We start from the raw sequence: 20690 nt of genomic DNA on the forward strand, positions 1-20690 counted from the left end.
GGGGTTATACTGCCATCTACAGGTGGAACAGGGTATTGTGTGATTTTGAGGGTACAGGGAAGACAGAAACTTTGTTCTTCTTTTCTCTATTGCATAACTTTATTTTTTCTCAGTTTGTATTTCTTATAGATCAGTGTATTCATTTTAAGGGCAATATATTTACAATTGGAAATATATAAACTAAGATGCAAATAGATTATTCTGAAGAAGCAGCTATTCCGAAGCTGTTTCACACAAGGAGAAGGGAACAAGGGACTCAACCTATTTAATAGTTGAACATTAATTTATTTATATAGCGACTTTCATACTACAGAATCTCAATTCCAATACAAACAAAAGTTACAATAAAACCAATAAAACAAAAATGAAAAAGTTATAGTACAATTAATCAAAACAACAATAAAAACCTTCAATATTAGAGAAATCAAGAGAGAAGAAAGAACACTTTAAAGCACGTGTATAAAATTCTAGTCTAACAAAGTGAGATTTGAATTTTGATTTAACAATATTAAGAGACCCTGCATCTTTAATATCAGATGGCAGCTCTCTCCACAATCGGGGACCATTGTAACTGGAAGCTCCTCCTTTCCTTTTTGTCTTTGGGAGGGACAGGAGACCAGAATCAGCCGACCTCAAAGCACGTCCAGGTACTTATAGGGACAAGAGCTCTTAGATAATCAGGTGCCAGGCCATGAAGTGTTTTGTAAGTCAGAAGTAGGATCTTATAATCAACTCTAAATTGTAATGGAAGCCTGTAGAGAAGCCAGCACAGGAGTTATGTGGTCTCTTTTCTTAGACATTAGACAAGACCTAATCTTAACTGTATTTCGTAGATGCTAGGAAACTAAGGGAAAATAAATATATTTAATATCAAAAGGATAAAAGACAAATAATCACTTAGAAAATATAATTGTGTAAACAATTAAAACCGAGGGACCGCATTGTTTTATGCTGAGGAATCAATATGTTTTATTACATTTAATTAATATTGAACAATTTCACATTTCTTAAAGGCAATTACTCAGAAAATAGTAGTAGTAAACAGAGTATCGGCACATCTATGTAACGAAACTCTATAAAACAGACCAAAGTGGTTTTATGAACTGCAAACTCGATTTAATTAATCATAATGTGCTTAAACAAAACCGTCTTTATCAAAACATTCCATAAAACATACTTTAATGTTTTTAAAACAGAGCCCTAAAAATCATCATGAACCAAACAAAGCGGAGCAATTCCTGGTCACTTGACTGTTTACAATGTAAAATACAATTTTAAAAGCATATTTTTTTTTTTTTGCGCACAGCGCCAATAGATGCTGTATGCTGTAACAGAGAGAGCAGTATTGTCTGCCAATCATCTGATTGCAGAGTAAATGACGCCGTTGCTTTCCTCCGCCGGAGCCTGACTCCTTTCAGGTCCTCTTTCCTCGTTGTTGAACTGAATGCTGGAGTAGTTCTCCTCGGCGCCCCCCTGTGGTTAATGAAAGAAACGGGAGGTCAGGCTCACATGCATACTGGAGGAACTGCTTTAGAGAAATCCATTAGAAAGAACCATTTGTTGCACTGGATCAGTCGTCAGTATGAGGCTAATGGCAAGTGCAATACTGCTTGCTATTCAAACTTGTGGTACTATCACCATTAACAAATATTAGTCAGGAACTACTGTGACAGGATCATGATTATGAAACTATTAATACTACGGAATAACAATAATAATAATATTAATAATAATATACACCCAACTGTGCACAAGTCTGTAATTCAAATCAAGGCTTTCTGGTTATTCTGCTTTTTCAGAAATTTCCACACAAACAACGGTTCAAACTTTATTGATGTACAGTATTTAGATCCAAGGGTTCATTTGTGCCTGATCCCAGACCGTTTTGTCCGACAGGTGAAAATTAAAAATGATGAACCGTTAAACAATGCAAACCCTGCTCTCTTGTTCCCTGAATTCAATGATGAAAGTGTACTTGAACGATATCGTTTAGGATGCGACGACCAGGAGTAAGAAAACGACTAGCGCTCTTAACAGTGTCGTCGCTCCTGTTCATCAGATCAGTCAGCCCGCCGCTGGTATTGTTCAGACATGAAGATTATGTTAAAATGTATAAAAATGTTATCCCTCTTCTTAATTATAATTCTAAGGTCCGGTATATTTTATTTTATTTTTTATTATACTTATGTATTTATTTTTATAAATGAACCTTTGTTTAGATCCTGTGCAATTGAAATCAAATCTGATTTAAATCTGCTTGTGGACACATTCTTTGAAGTTGTGACACATTTCATTATCATTGACACATCCTGTTCTTACCGTAACCTGAGCAGGAATCTCACTGACAGACTCCTTCGTTAATTCTTCAACCTGGACGTGGTTATCTGTGAAAGGGAGAAGAGATGTTCCTTCAGCTTGTATTTTGTGAAGAGGGATTGCTGAAGAAATCGATGGCAGCAGGACTTGAGTCAGTTATTCAATAAAGAACCCTACCTGAATCTGATCTCCTCCTCTTCCAAACACAGAACGCAACTGCGAGGATCAAAACTATGAGGAGAGCGATGGCTGCCGCTGAAGCTGTTGCAATCAATACCAGATTTTCTTCGAGGAGTGAGAGAAAAACAATCAGTCCATTAGAGCTGCAGACAGACAGACAGACAGACAGACAGACAGACAGACAGACAGCTCACCCCCACCCGTTTGGTTTAGCGATACAGTATAACCCCTTCTTGCTGTTTGTTTAACAATATTCTCCCGGAGTTCAGTTTCAAAGCAGCAGACAGCTACAGCAGACAGACAGTGCCCACACAATCCTGTTCCATTTAACACAACAATGTCATTCCGTCTTGGTGTCTGTGTTAGTTTACTAACTTATTTATAGTTTTGTTTTATTAAAGCTTCAGACAGACAGTGTCTCGAGTTCCTGTTCAGTTTGACACTACAGTATCATTCCGTCTGGGTGTCTGTTAGTTTATTACATTTTTTCAGTTTAGTATCATTAAGCCATTCATGTTCAGATTGACACCGGAGTTCTTGGTGTCTGTTGTAAAGATAACAGGTAAATGGGTAAAATCTTGTTGAATAAATGAACTGTAAATTGTTAACACATCTCCTGTCAGTCAACAGGGCTGGGACAATTTCATTTTCCAGGTGAACAGACCTAGTAAGTTACCAGTGCTGTCCTGTACTGTCTGTCTCTCTCTCTCTCTCTACAGTGGCTCTCAAAAGTATTCACTCCCCTTGGACTTTTCCACATTTTATTGTGTTACAACATGGAATCAAAAAAGATTTAATTAGGAGTTTTTGCCACTGATCAACACAAAAGAAGTCCATAATGTCAAAGTGAAAAATAAAATCTACAAATTGTTCTAAATTAATTACAAATATATTTATAATTTTAAAGTGAACATCCATGTGCTATAACATGTGTTTCTTTCACGATGCGAGACCCATACGGAGGAAAGTGCACAACAGGTCATACTTATTGGGTTACTTCTTATATTAGCCACAAACACTCAGCAATGATATGAATAATACCTGTAAGTGTAGTGGTGTAGCTATACGAAGCCTTTACTGCACCCCCCTCAGTTAGGTTGCATCTCCATCTCCTGTCATGGTCTGATTTCTGCAGCTCCAGGGACAGAGTGGAATGTGTTCTGCTGGGAGTTATCTTGAACCTGTCTCCCTGCAGGGCTGTGCCTTCATCATCCACCCAGGTCAGTTTAACATTGTCAGGAACTGACCTGCAGTCTGCAATACCACCATTACACACCAGGGTGCACTGTAGAGCTAATGCAGTGCCTCTCTTTAAGTCTCTGCTTGAGTCAGCTGTAACTGAAAGAGAAAACCAAAGAGAAACTGTATTAATGACCTCTGGACTTTACAATGCCAACCTATGCTTTCACTGTGCTTTATTATACTGTAGCATTTCACAGGAGGCAGAAAACAGGAGAGACACGCTTGCTCTTTGTTCAAATCTTTTATTTTATTTGGACACTAACTTAAGAACATAAGAAAGTTTACAAACGAGAGGAGGGCATTCAGCCCATCTTGCTCGTTTGGTTGTTAGTAGCTTATTGATCCCAGAATCTCATCAAGCAGCTTCTTGAAGGATCCCAGGGTGTCAGCTGCAACAACATTGCTGGGTAGTTGGTTCCCGACCCTCACAATTCTCTGTGTGAAAAAGTGCCTCCTATTTTCTGTTCTGAATGCCCCTTTATCTAATCTCCATTTGTGAGCCCTGGTCCTTGTTTCTTTTTTCAGGTCAAAAAAGTCCCCTGGGTCAACATTGTCTATATCTTCTAGGATTTTGAATGTTTGAATCAGATCACCGCGTAGTCTTCTTTGTTCAGTACTGAATAGATTCAATTCTTTTAGCCTGTCTGCATACGACATGCCTTTTAAACCCGGGATAATTCTGGTTGCTCTTCTTTGCACTCTTTCTAGAGCAGCAATATCCTTTTTGTAACAAGGTGACCAGAACTGAACACAATATTTCAGGTGAGGTCTTACTAATGCATTGTAAAGTTTTAACATTACTTCCCTTGATTTAAATTCAACACTTCTCACAATATATCCAAGCATCTTGTTGGCCTTTTATATAGCTTCCCCACATTGTCTAGAGCAGGGGTGTCAAACTCCAGTCCTCGAGGGCCGTAGAGTCTTCTGGTTTTCATTCCAACTTAAGCTCTCAATGAACATAATTGATCTAATTATTTGTTGAATTTGACATATTTCATATTTTCCAAGGTCTTTTACAGTTTATGGTTTTAAAAATGCACTTGATTCACTACCTGTGAAACATTTTGAGGCCTGAAGAGAAGTGTTAAATGTGTCCAGTTAATCAAATAATTAGACCAATTAAGTAATTGAGAGCTCGGGTAGAACGAAAGCCAGGAGACACTGCGGCCCTCCAGGAACTGCGTTTCACACCCCTGCTCTAGATGAAGACATTTCTGAGTCAACATAAACTAGGTCTTTTTCATATTTCCATTCTTCAATTTCAGTATCTCCCATATGATATTTATAATGCACATTTTTATTGCCTGCATGCAATACTTTACACTTTTCTCTATTAAATGTCATTTGCCATGTGTCTGCCCAGTTCTGAATGCTGTCTAGATCATTTTGAATGACCTTTGCTGCTGCAACAGTGTTTGCCACTCCTCCTATTTTTGTGTAGTCTGCAAATTTATCAAGTTTGCTTATTATACCAGAATCTAAATCATTAATGTAGATTAGGAAAAGCAGAGGACCTAATACTGATCCCTGTGGTACACCTTGCTCTATTTTGAGGTTTCTCCGCTAATCAGTACGTTCTGTTTTCTACATGTTAACCACTCCCTAATCCATGTGCATGCATTTCCTTGAATCCCTACTGCGTTCAGTTTGAGAATTAATCTTTTATGCAGGACTTTGTCAAAAGCTTTCTGGAAATCTAAATAAACCATGTCGTATGCTTTACAATTATCCATTTTCAATGTTGCATCCTCAGAAAAGTCAAGCAGGTTAGTTAGACACGATCTCCCTTTCCTAAAACCATGCTGACTGTCTCCCAGGATACTGTTACCATATAGGTAATTTTCCATTTTAGATCTTATTATAGTTTCCATAAGTTTACATATAATAGAAGTCAGGCTTATTGGTCTGTAGTTACCTGGTTCGGTTTTGTCTCCCTTTTTGTGGATCGGTATTACGTTTGTTATTGTCAGTACAACCCCTGTGTCAAGAGACTGTTGCATGATCTTGGTTAGCGGTTTGTAAATAACTTCTTTCATTTCTTTGAGTACTATTGTACCAGGGAATTTGTTTATTTTAAGAGCTCCTAGTCCCTTTAACACTTCTGCCTCTGTTTCGCTAAAGTTATTTAAAATTGGATAGGAACAGGTCGACATGTGGGGCATGCTGTCCGTGTCCTCCTTTGTAAAAACCTGTGAAAAGTAATCATTTAATATATTTGCTATTTTTTTCTTCATCTATGATTTTGCCATTTGTGTCTCTTAGACATTTAACCTCCTCTTTGAATGTTCTCTTGCTGTTATAATATTGGAAAAACATTTTGGAATTGGTTTTAGCCCCCTTAGCAATATTGATTTCTATCTCTCTCTTGGCCTTTCTAACTTCCTTTTTGACTTGTGTTTGCAGTTCCAAGTAGTCTTTCTGTGTACTTTGTTTTTGGTCCCTTTTAAACGCTCTGTGAAGTGCCTTTTTTCACTGCATATTTTTTTTTAATTGATCTATTAAACCATTTTGGCCATTTTGTTTTAGATTTCTCTACTTTTGGGATGTAATTGTTCTGCGCCTCTAGTACTACATTTTTTAAAAACAGCCATCCTTTTTCTGTGGCTGTTATCTCTATTTTACTCCAATCTACTTCTGTTAGTATCTGTTTCATACCTTCATATTTTGCTTTTCTAAAATTGTAAATCTTAGCTTTAGTCATTACTTTGGGGGTTTTAAAAAATACTTCAAATGAGACCATGTTGTGGTCTGAGTTTGCCAATAGCTCTTTGACAACTTGCACCTGCCAGAGTCCACAGCTCTGTCAGCAACACAGGAATCAAACAGGAACACAGCAACCATGGCAATCAAACAACACATAAATTGGCAGAGCAGCGCCTTTTATAACTTTAGCTCCGCCCCTTTATTCTAATAGGGTACTGGAGCTTGCACACATCCCATTGCTCCTCAGGCACACACTAGGACCAATGGGCACAGACAAACAACAGCCAATAAGGACAGACAAGCAACAGTCAATCACAGGGGAGACAATACAGAGTGGGAAGGGAACACAATTACATCTGGAATTACAGTACAAACACAATTACATGGATCGCTACAATACTAAGCTGTGCTTTTCCTATGGGTGCCCCTGCATATGGAATTCAAAACCTGGTATCATTCTTAAAGCAAGACTAAGACTTAAGGTATTTTTTTTTATTTAACTTTTGTTCACAAGTTGCAGAACTTTTGTTGAATAAAATGAGTGTGTATGATACAGTAACTACGGTGATAGAACTGGTTCTAATGCCACTAATAGATACTTTAGACACTACAACACACTTACTGGTGAGCAGGTTCAGAACAACTGGAGTTCCTCCTTCATAAAGCTGTCCATTTACATATTGTTGGCATTCATACTGGCCGGCATCCTCTGTGTGCAGGTGGTGTATCCGCAGAGACGAGTCAGGCAGCACCTCCAGTCTTGCAGCTCTCTCTGGCTGGCTGACTATAATCATCCCATCCGAGGCCAGCTCAGAAGATTCAGATCTTTGACTAAAGGTCCAATAAATTAAAGAGTTTTCATATTCCTGGAATCTCATACAAGGCAGTGTAACAGTCTCTCCCAGAGACGAGTACCGGTCCAAACCTGGAAATATAATAACAACAATAATAGCATCATTACTACTACTAATAACAGTGATAGCAATAATAATAATAATAATAATAATAATAATAATAATAATAATAATAATAATAATAACTAACCAACTTTAAAAACTTGATAATAAATTGTTTGCCCTTGTGACAGGCTGACTCGCAGTGGTGAGGTGTGATGACATCACGGACCAGGAAGTAACTGAATCCAAAACAGTGGATGGGCGGGTGAAGCTGAATGCAATGGCACTCAGCGTGTTTAATAAACAAAACAAATGATTTTAACAAAACAACAAAACAAAAGGGCACGAGGGCCAAACGAATAGACAAACAAGTAAGTAAGTGTTGTGCGGGCTAATCCAGCAAGTTTTAGCAATTGTTTTTATGTCTCCTCTCTATCTCCCCGAACTTCCTCTCTGCACCCAACCAACCAACCCTGCAGCACGGACAGCTGCAGGTTCTTATACTCTGGCCGAGGGGTTAACTAGCTGTTAATTATCTTATTACCCCTCGGCCACAGTCTGCACGCGTTTGGTAAGGATGCATGACTGTCAGCTAGTTAAATAATCAGTAGCTGATCAGTCATGCATCCTCACAGGGTTTTAAATTATAAATATAAAAACAATAAAAAAAAAGCCACGGCGCTTTTATCCGCGCCGCAAACAAAAATACAAATAATATTACATAGGGGCGGGACACTCCGCCACAGCCCTGTATGATTACTATATGTGACAGGATGGCTGGGCTTTGACGTCAGGACAGATGCAGGGACAGGAAAAATACTGACACCAAGTCTACAGTTTTAAACAAAAGAAAGACGCGGCGGCGCCGTTTCAAATACAAAATAAATAAAATATTTAAACAAAAACACTGTGCTCACAGAGCAAAACAAAACAGTCAAACAAAACAAAATCACAAACACAAAATAATAACTAATACAGGTCAGGCTGGGCTGTAGCCTTCACTGTTCCTGTATATTTTTTCTTTTAGTTTCGTTCACTCGCTCCTTGCTCGCTCTCTCCGCTCTAACACCCACCTGGAGTGCAGCGAGCTGCAGCCTTTCATATCGTGGCCGAGGGGTTTAACTGGCTGGTAATTATTCTATTACCCCTCGGCCACAATCTACACGAGTTTATTAATTACTGTGGATGGGGTTTCCCATCCACACTACTAACCAAAATAAAAAAAAAACACATGGCTACATCTTCAATACATGAATACAATAACACAACCCACGGCGCTTCACCGTCATGTATACCTTTAACAAATACAATAATAATAATAATAATAATACGACTACTACTGCCACAACTAAAACAAACAAATGCAAAACAATACAATACCCTGCACAGGGGCGGAGGGGGAGACCCCGTTCTAAAACTAAACAAAATCCATGTACAGGGCTTCTTGCCCTGTTACACTATATTAAAAATCTTATTGTAAAAGGAAAATCTGTTCCTTTAAGAAACACTCAAGTTGTCCGTCTACAACAGTCAAGGTGATCTGTTGGACAAAGGGCTTGAGAGAGTGTGTGTGTGTGTGTGTGTGTGTGTGTCTGTGTGTGTGTGTGTGTGTGTGTGTGTGTGTATGTGCGGGGGGGGGTGGGGGGGGGGGGGGGTTGTGACCAAGCTCAGTGTGAATTATGAGAATTTAAAAAGCAAAAAAAAACAATGGTTCAATTGCAGAGTGCCAGTGATTTAGTCCACATCCAGTGAAATGCGGAGAAGAAAATCCTTTAAATCTGTTCTAACTTTATCCTGATTGCAGAGTACCAAGCAGATGATCCCAGTAATTGGTTTAACTTATCAGAACAAGTGGAACAAGTTAGACTGATAAAGAGGGCTAACCTACAGCTATGGCCAAGAGTTTTGCATTAACCTACAGAATTAACACATTTTGCTTCATAAAGTCGAATGAAACCTGCTAAATAATGTTAACATATTAAATGACATGCCGCTTTGTAGTTTCCCACATACTTAACAATAACCTGATATAATTGAAGTAGTGTCGCACAGTGAAGAACTTATCTGAAGCAGCAGAGAGGAGCAACAACTGGCTGTGTTTGAGACGGAAAGATTCTGGCTGGGGATCTCAAGCACAATAGAAAGAAAGAAACGCTGATGTACGGGTAAGTAAGCTGGGCTGAGTTGAGTGGGGGACGGAGGGGGGTGATGCTGGGAAGCCAGAATCATCGTCGAGCCCTCTTGCGGTGTCGTGGGCTAGTCGACGAAACACCGAGGATGGAAGGAGCCCACTTGAAGACCACAGAGATGTACCCTACTTAGCTCAATCCAGACGGTTGTCATGCTGATGCGCTGGGGAGACCGCACTGTGGTTGATCCCCGGAGCCAGCATCGCAGCCGTTGTGTGTGCTGATGCGCTAGGGAGGCAATAAGCTGATCCCTGGAGCCAGCACTACACTTCAGCCATCAACACCAGACAGAAGGATATCGACATCATCATATGGAAGGAAGCGCAAATGGATGGAGACACAGATGGATCACATTAGTTTACTGTAAAGCTACGTCTTAGTTGGTGCTTACCTTGGCGAGAGCTGAGTTCAAATCAGCATGAAGTTTTAACATCTACTCTCGTGTAATGGAAATCATTTATATATAAGCGGGGCTTATCAACTTCAACCTCCGTCTTGATCTCCTGCCTTTTACTCAGCAGCGAATGCACGCAGCCACATGGCAGATGACTACCCTGTCACAAGCATTAATACCCTGTATCTTCTTCATTCATTTATCCAACCTTTTACATATCCGCCCTTACTCTGGTCCCACTGCAGTCGGATACGTGACAGATTACTGTATTTTAGTTCAGTGTAGTTGGCACGAGAACGATGATTTCCTCTCGTCTCTGCCAAATTCATCCCGTAAGAATGCGTGATCGGCAGCTAATAATTTCTTGACAAGTTGGCTGTCGACCACGCTCATGAGAAAACCTGTATGGAATGTGATCGCAGGATAAACAAGGTAATTGACAACCAGTTAATCCCTCGACCATGATATATATAGCTGCAGCTTTTGCTGATGGGTTGTTGAAGTAGAGGAAAAAGGAGACAGAGAGAAGGAAGTAAGAATGAACAAACTAAAACAATTGCTGCTGGTGCTGGATTTAGATCAGCACGATACTTGTTGAATTATTCTGCCTGTTTATTTTGGCCACAGTGCCGTTTGGTTTGTGTTTGGTTTATTTAATTTGCACATTTGCACCTCCCCCCACAGTACTGAGCCTGTGTCTACTTCCTGGTCTGACATCACCCTCCAAGCCATCTGTGACATATGCTGTTGTAAGTGGGTTAACAGCGCCTCCACATACTCAGGCCAGGAGATGTACTGCAGGTAAAACTTTTTCTTTTTTTTTGGAGAATGGAGGTGGACACACTAACCCTCATGGAGCGTTTCCTGGAGAACAAAGGATGATTTACCTGTTATGATTTACATCTGGTATGCTGAAATCAGGATAAGCAGCTGTAGTAACTTTAATTCAATCAAGGGGACTAAACCTGCTTAATCCACTAGTTAGACACATCAGAACCCCTACATCTCGCAAAAATGACATAGAGCAAGCTGACCCCGGTCTCTTTATACATGTAACCTTTCCATCTGGATCCCAGTATCTGCAGTATATATATATATATATATATATATATATATATATATATATATATATATATATGCATGCACCATGGGTTAAATGGAGTACACGACAAGCGTTTATAGCAATTCCAATACATTTATTGTCTATCAATGCAGGGTCACAATGTCAGCACTCACTGATTATTAACTGAATGTTTCCTCAGTTGCAGAACTCTCAACGTGGTGCTTCAGCTCCAGCACAGAACATCCGCTGGACGTCCATACCATGAGCATGCAAGCAACCAGCTAACTAACACAACAATCATTTGTTCTAACCTATTAGTCACATCCGGGGGAGCAGCCTTTTCTCTTTACAGTCGAATTGAATTTAAATTGTCCGACAGTTCATTCCTAATTTGGACAAAGTACCAAAAAAAAAAAAAAAAAACCTTTGTTTTTTTGTACAGCAGCAGAAGCTGATTCTGGGGCTATGCAAATGTTGTCATCACCTCAAATAAAAACCTTTAAGAAGCGTTTCTTGCTGTCAAAAAGCAGTCTCCATCTTTATTCCAATACATTGGAATAATTGTATGCAGACAGGCTAAAAGAATTGAATCTGTTCAGTCTTGAACAAAGAAGACTACGTGGCGATCTGATTCAAGCATTCAAAATCCTAAAAGGTATAGACAATGTCGACCCAGGGGACTTTTTTGACCTGAAAAAAGAAACAAGGACCAGGGGTCACAAATGGAGATTAGATAAAGGGGCATTCAGAACAGAAAATAGGAGGCACTTTTTTACACAGAGAATTGTGAGGGTCTGGAACCAACTCCTCAGCAATGTTGTTGAAGCTGACACCCTGGGATCCTTCAAGAAGCTGCTTGATGAGATTCTGGGATCAATAAGCTACTAACACCCAAACGAGCAAGATGGGCTGAATGGCCTCCTCTCGTTTGTAAACTTTCTTATGTTCTTATTCCACAGGCATGACATCGGGGTATGCAAAACCTGTTTTTTAAAAAGTGGCAGTTCACCCATTCCTATGATTGATAACAATATTAAATGTTTAAGAAGCATACTTTTGTTTCTTTCTTTTTTCTCTCTTTTGCTTAAAAAACAGTGATTAGACAAACATGGATTGACATTTGATTTTGCAGTTTAAGTACTGTGTATACAGTTGTCTTATAATATGAATAAAACAATCAATTTTTAATTGTGTTCGTTTTTTCCTCCAGAACTGTATTTTATAAATAACAAGGCAAGAACATTATGAATGTTATTTCGCATGAAGTTTAATGTTTGAGGTCAATATCTTCCTAAATTGCTTACCACAACCCCCATTGCAAAATAGGCCACAGTCTCAATGGGTTAACTTCCTGCATAAATAATAAATACATAAATAATGAATTAATGACGTGTATCTCATGAATATAGTTTACTGATTTTATGTTCATTCAATAAAAAATATCATATTAAAAAGTTTGTATTTCACTTGATCCCCATTTTTAACACGCCGCAATTAATTGCTATTAGCAGATTGAGCAGCATCTTCAAAATCTGTTTGGGAACTGCGCATTTAATCAAAGAGCATTTCGCAATTTGTTACATCGTTTTACTCAAAGCTTTGTTCTTTGCTGGTTTAGTATTTTCCATTTCGCAATTTGAGGAACATAAGTTGCTTAAAGACCGAAATGACTTTTTCTTCCTTTCTGTTTAGGTCTTTGAATCTTTGATATTTTCCATTTCGCAATTTGATCAAAATAATTTGCTCAAAGACCAAAATAACCTTTCATTTTTTTGATAATTTGTAAATGCTCAGATCTCGAAATGGTTATTTTTATTGGCGATGACTCAAATGTGACTGTATGTGTAACATATATATATATATATACACACACAGAATACATAGTAGACCATGATAGTGATGTGACTCAGTCATTAAAATGAGCTATACTGGAATTATTCTTATTTAAGGACATACTAATAAAAATATACGACAGGGTGCTGTAGAAGGACAATAAGACCATGGAGTGGATATCAGCCGGCATTGTACAGCACCCCATACCATATTCTAAACCTATAGATAGATAGATAGATAGATAGATAGATAGATAGATAGATAGATAGAGATAGATAAAGCTATTTATGTTGTTTAGTCTCTTGTATAAATGTCCGCTGTAACGCAGTCTCTTTCTATTGTGATAGCTGTGCTGTGAGGAGACCACATTGCCCTAATTCTCATTTTTTATTTTATATTCTTATTTTCAACGCTGAGACAGGAAGACAGAAACTGTTTTTCTGCTTGACTTTTTAAACCCCCAAAACACCAGCGCTTACCAGCAACACCAGCTCCGAAACCCCAGGTAAGCAGAATCAGGTGCACAAGTAAATCACAGAGCTGCTTTTCCATTTTCAGTCTTCGGTTTAAAAAAAAAGAAATGATCAGATCACAGCTACAGTATGGAAGCTTTAGCAAAGGAAGGAGAAGTGGCTCAGTAAGATGAGAGAGTTTCCTGTATTGAGAGACAGGAGGATAATCAACCACTTGATTCCAGTGAATAGAAACGTCATACCCAATAGAAGAGAAGTACTTCTAATAGCAAAGCAAAAAATAAGTCATGTCCGGCTTGCTTGCTCAATCAGGCAGTGGTTTCATCTTGGCCATTTTCCAGCAGTAAACTTTCCACACCCCTGATCACTCTTTTCTGATTTTATTTGATTTATTCTCTCAGTCTGGGAACCTGTAGGTAAAATTTCAAAAGGAATCTGTGTGCTGTATTCCTGTCTTTCTCTCTAATGAATTGGAGAGCAGGGTGCTGGAAGTAAAGGTTTGAAAAGAAGTATAGCTCCTCAAACATCACAGGTACAAGCAGGGAGGAGGAGGTCCATCCTGAATTCAGAGAGCTGAATAGACTGGACCCAAGAGCAGCCGATCTCTACAGGATGAGAGTAGAAGCATGGAGCTCATAGACTCTATATAACAGGAGTCACTCTCTATAATACTAGAGGACATGGGGCTCATAGACTCTATACAAGAGGAGCTTCTCTACATCATTAAAGAAAGACATGGAGCTCATAGAATATATAAGATGAGTCACTCTCTATAATACTAGAGGACATGGGGCTCATAGACTATATAAGATGAGTCACTCTCTTTATAATACTAGAGGACACGCAGCATACACCCCCCTCCCAGCCCCCCCCCCCCCCCCAGTCCCAAAGTGCTGGATTCACCGTCCCAGCCCTGGAACAGAGGCAGCAATTGGCCAAGGGTGGCGGCCACGGTGGGAGGTCCTCCCAACAGCTGTAGCGGCCTGGCTGACTACACACAGGCCGGGTCCTCCGGCCAAGGTAATCCTGGCAATCAGCCGGCTGTCTGTGGGGGTGGTCTCCTGACCTTACCCCCCTTCACTGTAGCCGGCAACTCCCTCTTGTGGGGCTCCAGCCAGCGAATTTCCTGTAGCAAAAGTGCTGCGGGGGAAGGTGGTCTCCTGATCTCTCCCCCCTTCTTCATGGCTGGCAGCTCCCCTCTGTGGGGCTCCGGCCACAGTATTTCCGGCGGCAAAGCAGGACTGGCAGCGACCCCAGGCGAAGCAGAGCAGGTCCTCAGTGCCTCAGAGCCTCGGTGACTTATAGCCTTGGTGCTCAAGCGCTCCCCTGCATCGGTGGCCTCGGTGCCTCACAGTGCTCCATTGCCTCGGTGCTTCGGCATCCTCAAGTGCCCTCGATACTCCTGATGCCTCGATGCCCTCTGCCTGTAGACGGTGCTCCACTTCGCTATAGGCTGCGCAGTCCAGGCTAGACACCCTTGTCCAGTTGCTGTGATCGAGCCTGTGCAAAACAGCTCTCTCTCTCGAGTTTTGCTCCCGCTGTTGAGTTGAATCCAACAGCTTTTTTCAGCCCGCCTGTTCGGCGTGCTTGGTCACCAACCTGGCATGGTGAATTTGTTTCTCCCATAGCTGAATCGCTGTGTGTGTAAGCCTCTATTTTTTCCTTTTACTGCCTTTGCAATTAAAATAAAAAAATAAAAAAGCAGTACACTTTTCATCCTGTCTAACAAGCCGCAGCTCCTCGAGCATGTGCTCCACCCTGGCATATGCTATGTGCTGCCACGTTGTGTGACTGCACGGGGTCCAGAACCAGGTTATTGCCGCGCTGCACCGTGCGTTCCCCTGTACTGCTCCCGAGTGAGCTACAGGCACTGTCCTGCACAGTTCCTGTATGCGTATTCAGAACAATGGAAACAGGGTGTCGTTGCACACAAACCCTGCTTTCCTTCCGAAGGTGATTACAGTTTTTCTCTTGAATCAGTCTGTGGAACTAGAGGCTTTCCACCCCCCTCCCTTCACCAACTATGCTACCCAGCTCCTGGTCCAGGCCCTGGTACTCTCCCGCCTAGACTACTGCAACTCCCTCCTGGCTGGCCTCCCTGCGTCCGCCACCCGTCCGCTCCAGCTCATCCAGAACTCTGCTGCCCGCCTGGTCTCTCTACCTCGCTTCGCCCACGCTACTCCACTACTCCGCTCGCTCCACTGGCTCCCAATCACCGCTCGCATCCAGTTCAAGACTCTTGTACTAGCCTACAGATGCCTTGACCAAACTGCACCCAGCTACCTCCAGACCCTCATCTCTCCCTACACCCCCACTCGACCTCTCCGCTCCGCCTGCACTAGAAGACTGGCTCTACCTCCGCTACGCTCCCCTGCCTCCAGAGCCCGCTCCTTCTCCACCCTTGCTCCGCAGTGGTGGAATGACCTTCCTACAGATGTCAGGACTGCCCAGTCCCTGACCACATTCTGGCGCCTCCTTAAGACTTACCTCTTCAAACAGCACCTGTAGAACTCCTCTGTTTGTATCCTGGGACACTATCACCCTTCATTTAAATGTGCTTTATTTTGCTCTTATCTGCCTCCTATTTTACTGCATATAACCCTGTACTTCAGAATACTGAAATCTGCCAAGTGTTTAACCTGTAGTATTTTGTACTTAATCATATCCTGATGTAACTATCACTATTATCTGCTGTATTATTGAATTGTGGTTTGTCACACTTGAACAAAAATTATTGTATTTCTTGCTCTTATTGTATTACTTGTATTGTAACACTTGAAATGTATTTGCTTGCGATTGTAAGTCGCCCTGGATAAGGGTGTCTGCTAAGAAATAAATAATAATAATAATAATAATAATAATGGAGGTGTTGGAGAGGAGATTAAATTCCCTGTGCTCGGTTCGGGCATTAAGATGCTATGTGGATACAACGAGAGCACTGCGTCAGTCTGACCAGCTCTTCGTTTGCCATGGTGAACGGACCAGAGGTCAAGCCCTCTCTAAGCAGCGACTGTCCCATTGGATTGTGGACACAGTTTCGACTGCATATACTAATGCCGGCATAACCCCACCTGGGATGGTGGCCGCGCACTCTACCAGAGGTGTGGCTACATCATGGGCCCTCTTTAGAGGTGCCTCGTTGACTGATATCTGTACTGCGGCTAGCTGGGCTATTCTGCATACATTTACCAGGTTCTATCGACTTAATGTCGTAGATCCTTCTATGCCTTCAAAAGGCACTAGGGTCCTTGAGGTTGCACGCTCACACCACCAACACTAACCAACATATGCTGTCCGCTTTTTCTCCCTCACGATGTCAGTGGTTGGAAATTTTGGCCTGTGATTGGTCAAAACCTCATCATAGGAAGAAAAATAGATTGAACTAACTATTGCCCTAACATCCTTACACCACCGGGCAACAGCTTCTATCTGTCATGTGATTGGTTCACATCACTGGCCCTCCACCTCCTCTCCTAACAAGAGATAAAATGGCTGAATGAAAAAACTGCTGAATGGTGATTCTGTGACTTAACAGAAAATGAATTACAAAACATACTACAAAAGAAAGAAAAAAACTAGCGCTATGAACTTCAAAAAAATGTTTTGTTATTTATTTATGTTTTTTAGTTATTTATTTATGCTGTATCAGCTATATTTAAACAAAATACTGTAAAGCCATAAATATGTGCGACCAAAATATTTGGTGAATCACACCCATAAAACTATTTTGCTCCGGAAATGTTGCACTGGTAGTAATATATTACTTCATTATATGTACAGCACTAAAATATTCGTGCCAAAAATGTTTACATTTTTTTTTTCCATATGCGAAAAACACAAATATTTATGGCTTTACAGTATATAGTCATAATTACTGTCCAACCTGCCTATCATATTATTTTTACTGACTCATATTAAATATGTACTGCAGACTCAGCTCATAGTGGAAAATGAAATGCTCCTCGGGAAGACTGCTGGGTCAATTGCAACGAACTTGCAGAGTTAGTCCAGAGCTGCGTACTAAGTTGCGTACTAGCTAGTACGGTACTATCTCGGGATCATCCCCAGCTGCGTACTAAGTTAGTACCAATTGCATCGAAAAAACAAACGGAACAAAGTTGGAGACTAGCTGATCCCCAGATTTAGTACGGTACTAAGGATCAAGCATTGTTGTTGTTACCAAACAGGAACTGAAGGGGGCTCTGAATCATTATTTCATTCATTATCAGAACCGCTTCATCCTTTTACAGGGAGCCAGACACGTCGCAAGGCGGGGTGGCTCTGAATCGGAACATTTGAAATATTTGTACCAGTAATGTATGTATTTTACGATATTATGAGGTAATAATCATTTTTCCAATGTTACAAATAGGCCGACATTTATACATACATATGAATTCATCTCTAACATATTGTCAAATATAGCGATGATATATATATATATATATATATATATATATATATATATATATATATATATATATATATATATATATATATATATATATATAGTTTCCTCTAGAGGGCAGGAGCAGTTATTTTGGGGTTCGTTGCAATTAGGACCTTTTTTTAGTACGCAGCTGGGGACTAACTTCAGCCTCCAAGTTCGTTGCAATTGGTATTTAACTTGCGTACTAGTTTAGTACGCAAGTTCAATACCAATCATCCCGTTAGTACGCTGCTTTCAGTTCGTTGCAATTGACCCACTGTTACCATTACAGCCCCACCGGTAACAATAGTGTTCCCTTGGGTTAATACCTTTCCACTGTATCCCTCTTCTCCAGTCCATAGCAAAGAAAAAAAAAAGTTTCACTTTAGCAAAGCGAGGTAATATATTACAATTGTGAACAAAGAAAAAAAACTTACTTAGCTTTCATTTTCAGTCTTTGTCCATTACCTTGAAGTAATCCTTAATACCCATCTGCTTTTTTTCAGTTGGTTATTTTCATGGCTGCATTTATGCATTTTTGGTTCACGTCGCTTTCTAAATCTCTTATTTTTCTAACGTGTTATTAGTTTTAGTTTATAAAAGTATTGTGTTCATGTACCGTACCCCCTGCTGTCGGTTTGTGTCTGCAGTCTGTATTCCGCCATTGCTTGTTTACCTTTGTGTGTGTATCCCTGGGTGCGATCACGACACGCAGACTTTCGTTATTCTGCACAGAATCGAGCAAGTAGCCATCAATTTTCTGAATCTGCATACTTAGCAAAGTTTGCCTCTCGTGAACGCACCCCCCTGTACCGAGTAACCTGGTCTGTTCCCATTGGTTGTTATCTGTGCATCCTAATTGGTTGTTGTTTATCTGTCTGTGCCCATTGGTCCTGGTGTGTGGAGCCTGGTACCCTATTTGCATAAGGCGTCGGGCTAAGTCTATAGGAGATGCTACAGCGGCGTTCAGTGGAGTGGTGTGTGGCATGCTGTGAATTTGACAGAGTAGTGGTCTCAAGGGTGCGGAGATTGCGTCCAAAATAATTAAACTGAAAGCAGCGTGTCTTCTCCATCTCTAGCCTCTGGCGAAACGCTACACTACTCTCCAAACTATATATATATATATATATATATATATATATATATATATATATATATATATATATATATATATATATATATATATATATATATATATAGACTTTAGTGTGTTTCGTTACTGTGAATTTATCTCTTGGAACATTTTTAAGCAAAATTGTTCTCGTCTCTTCATGCACGGAAATTGAATGAAAAGTTGCTTTTGAATTCTACCGTGCTAAAGCTGAGCATAAGGGACACTGCAGTTTCCTTCTAGTCGTTGATATTTAAATACTTTTTTTTAGTTGTTCATGAACTACAAGGGCGTCTGCTAAGAAATAAATAATAATAATAATAACACCGCTAATAATAACAGCTCTTAAATAATAGATATAGGCCATGAAACTTTCCTGCTTGTCTTCTGAAGTCCATGACATTGTGGGTGGCATTTTAATAAGCATCAAATACCAAACAGTGGTCTTTACTGGTCTTTGCTAGTTTAACATGGGGCACAGAAACACGGACATGCATCAGACTGGTGCTCCTTTCATACAGGTGTAGTATAATGCAGGATTGACAGGTGTTGCTTCCAGAAAACTGCCAGAAAAAGTTGCATCATCTTAACATTGTTTTTCCTTTTCAGTTACAGCTGACCCAGGTAGAGACTTAAAGAGAGACACTGCTTTAGCTCTACAGTGCACCCTGGTGTGTAATGGTGGTATTGCAGACTGCAGTTCAGCTCCTGACAATATTAAACTGACCTGGGTGGATGATGAAGTCACAGCTCTGCAGGGAGACAGGTTCAAGATCACTCCCTACAAAACACATTCCACTCTGTCCCAGAGCTGCAGAAATCAGACCATGACAGGAGATGGAGATGCAACCTAACTGAGGGGTGTGCAGTAAAGGCTTCGTATAGCTACACCACTACACTTACAGGTATTATTCATATCATTGCTGAGTGTTTGTGGCTAATATAATAAATAACCCAATAAGTATGACCTGTTGTGCACTTTCCACTGTATAGGTCTCACATTGTGAAAGAAATACATGTTATAGCAACATGGAAGTTCACTTTAAAACCATATATATATATATATATATATATATATATATATATATATATATATATATATATACACACATATATATACTGTGAGCACAGTAACAAACTTCCTAAAAAGTAAAGCAAACAGAACTTCCTTGAACCTACAGTCGTTTAGTACCAGAGATCATGTTTTAAATTGAAAACACATGTTTGCTAAGACATGTGCTTCTTTCAAAACTGCACATGTGTAGGCCTGTGTAGAGAGTGCACACCAGCAACTATAGAATTACTTTGTCAGTATCCTCTGTACATACTTAGCTGTTGCAACCTTTTGGTATCACAAGATTAGAAGGAATGCAGCTCTGAACTATGTTATATATTTGAATATGTGTTTTTATATTTGAACATGAAATGTTTTATGCCTTTTTTTGTACTTGATTGTATTCGGCTGTTACAAACTAAGTATCTAACTTGCATGTATGTGATGTGAAACAGCATGTTTAGTAAGATTGGAGCTGCAAAAAAAAGTTAATTTTTGAAATAAAACACACCATGGTATTTATTTCTATACAGACTTCAAGCACCTCAAAGTAATTTAACATCAGCTAAATCAGTTGTGCTATTTTTATTTCCTGCATATGTTGTTGAAGACGTGGGATGATTCATTCACTTCCCCAGTGCAGAGACTGCTCAACTAGGGCCAGGGCAGAGATCAATGTGGATTGTTGTGAAATCCGGGACCAACAGTGACAAGACTCTATTCACGTTCTCGCCCACTGGGAATGTACTCACCAATGCTGAAGAGGTAGACAAGAACAGACTGGCAGTGGCAGTCAATACTTCC

At 40.2% G+C, this 20690-nt stretch overlaps 1 protein-coding gene across 2 annotated transcripts; it reads right to left on the reverse strand.

Annotated features, from left to right (window-relative positions):
• Window positions 1-142: 142 nt before the first annotated feature.
• On the reverse strand, window positions 143-18495 carry LOC117433753 (uncharacterized). Of its 2 annotated transcripts, XM_059009197.1 has the most exons (7): window positions 18398-18495; window positions 13299-13474; window positions 7067-7369; window positions 3538-3834; window positions 2494-2601; window positions 2320-2384; window positions 143-1473 (listed from the first exon to the last, which is right to left on the reverse strand). In XM_059009197.1, the coding sequence occupies exons 2-7, from the start codon at window positions 13369-13371 to the stop codon at window positions 1357-1359; spliced, it is 963 nt and encodes a 320-aa protein (XP_058865180.1). In that variant the 5' UTR covers window positions 13372-13474; window positions 18398-18495; the 3' UTR covers window positions 143-1356. The 2 variants fall into 2 exon arrangements, with proteins under 2 accessions (XP_058865180.1, XP_058865181.1); XM_059009198.1 differs by lacking the exon at window positions 13299-13474 and having other exon boundaries at window positions 144-1473.
• Between the last annotated feature and the right edge of the window lie 2195 nt (window positions 18496-20690).

Source organism: Acipenser ruthenus, chromosome 38 (assembly GCF_902713425.1).
Source record: "Acipenser ruthenus chromosome 38, fAciRut3.2 maternal haplotype, whole genome shotgun sequence".
NCBI lineage: Eukaryota > Metazoa > Chordata > Actinopteri > Acipenseriformes > Acipenseridae > Acipenser > Acipenser ruthenus.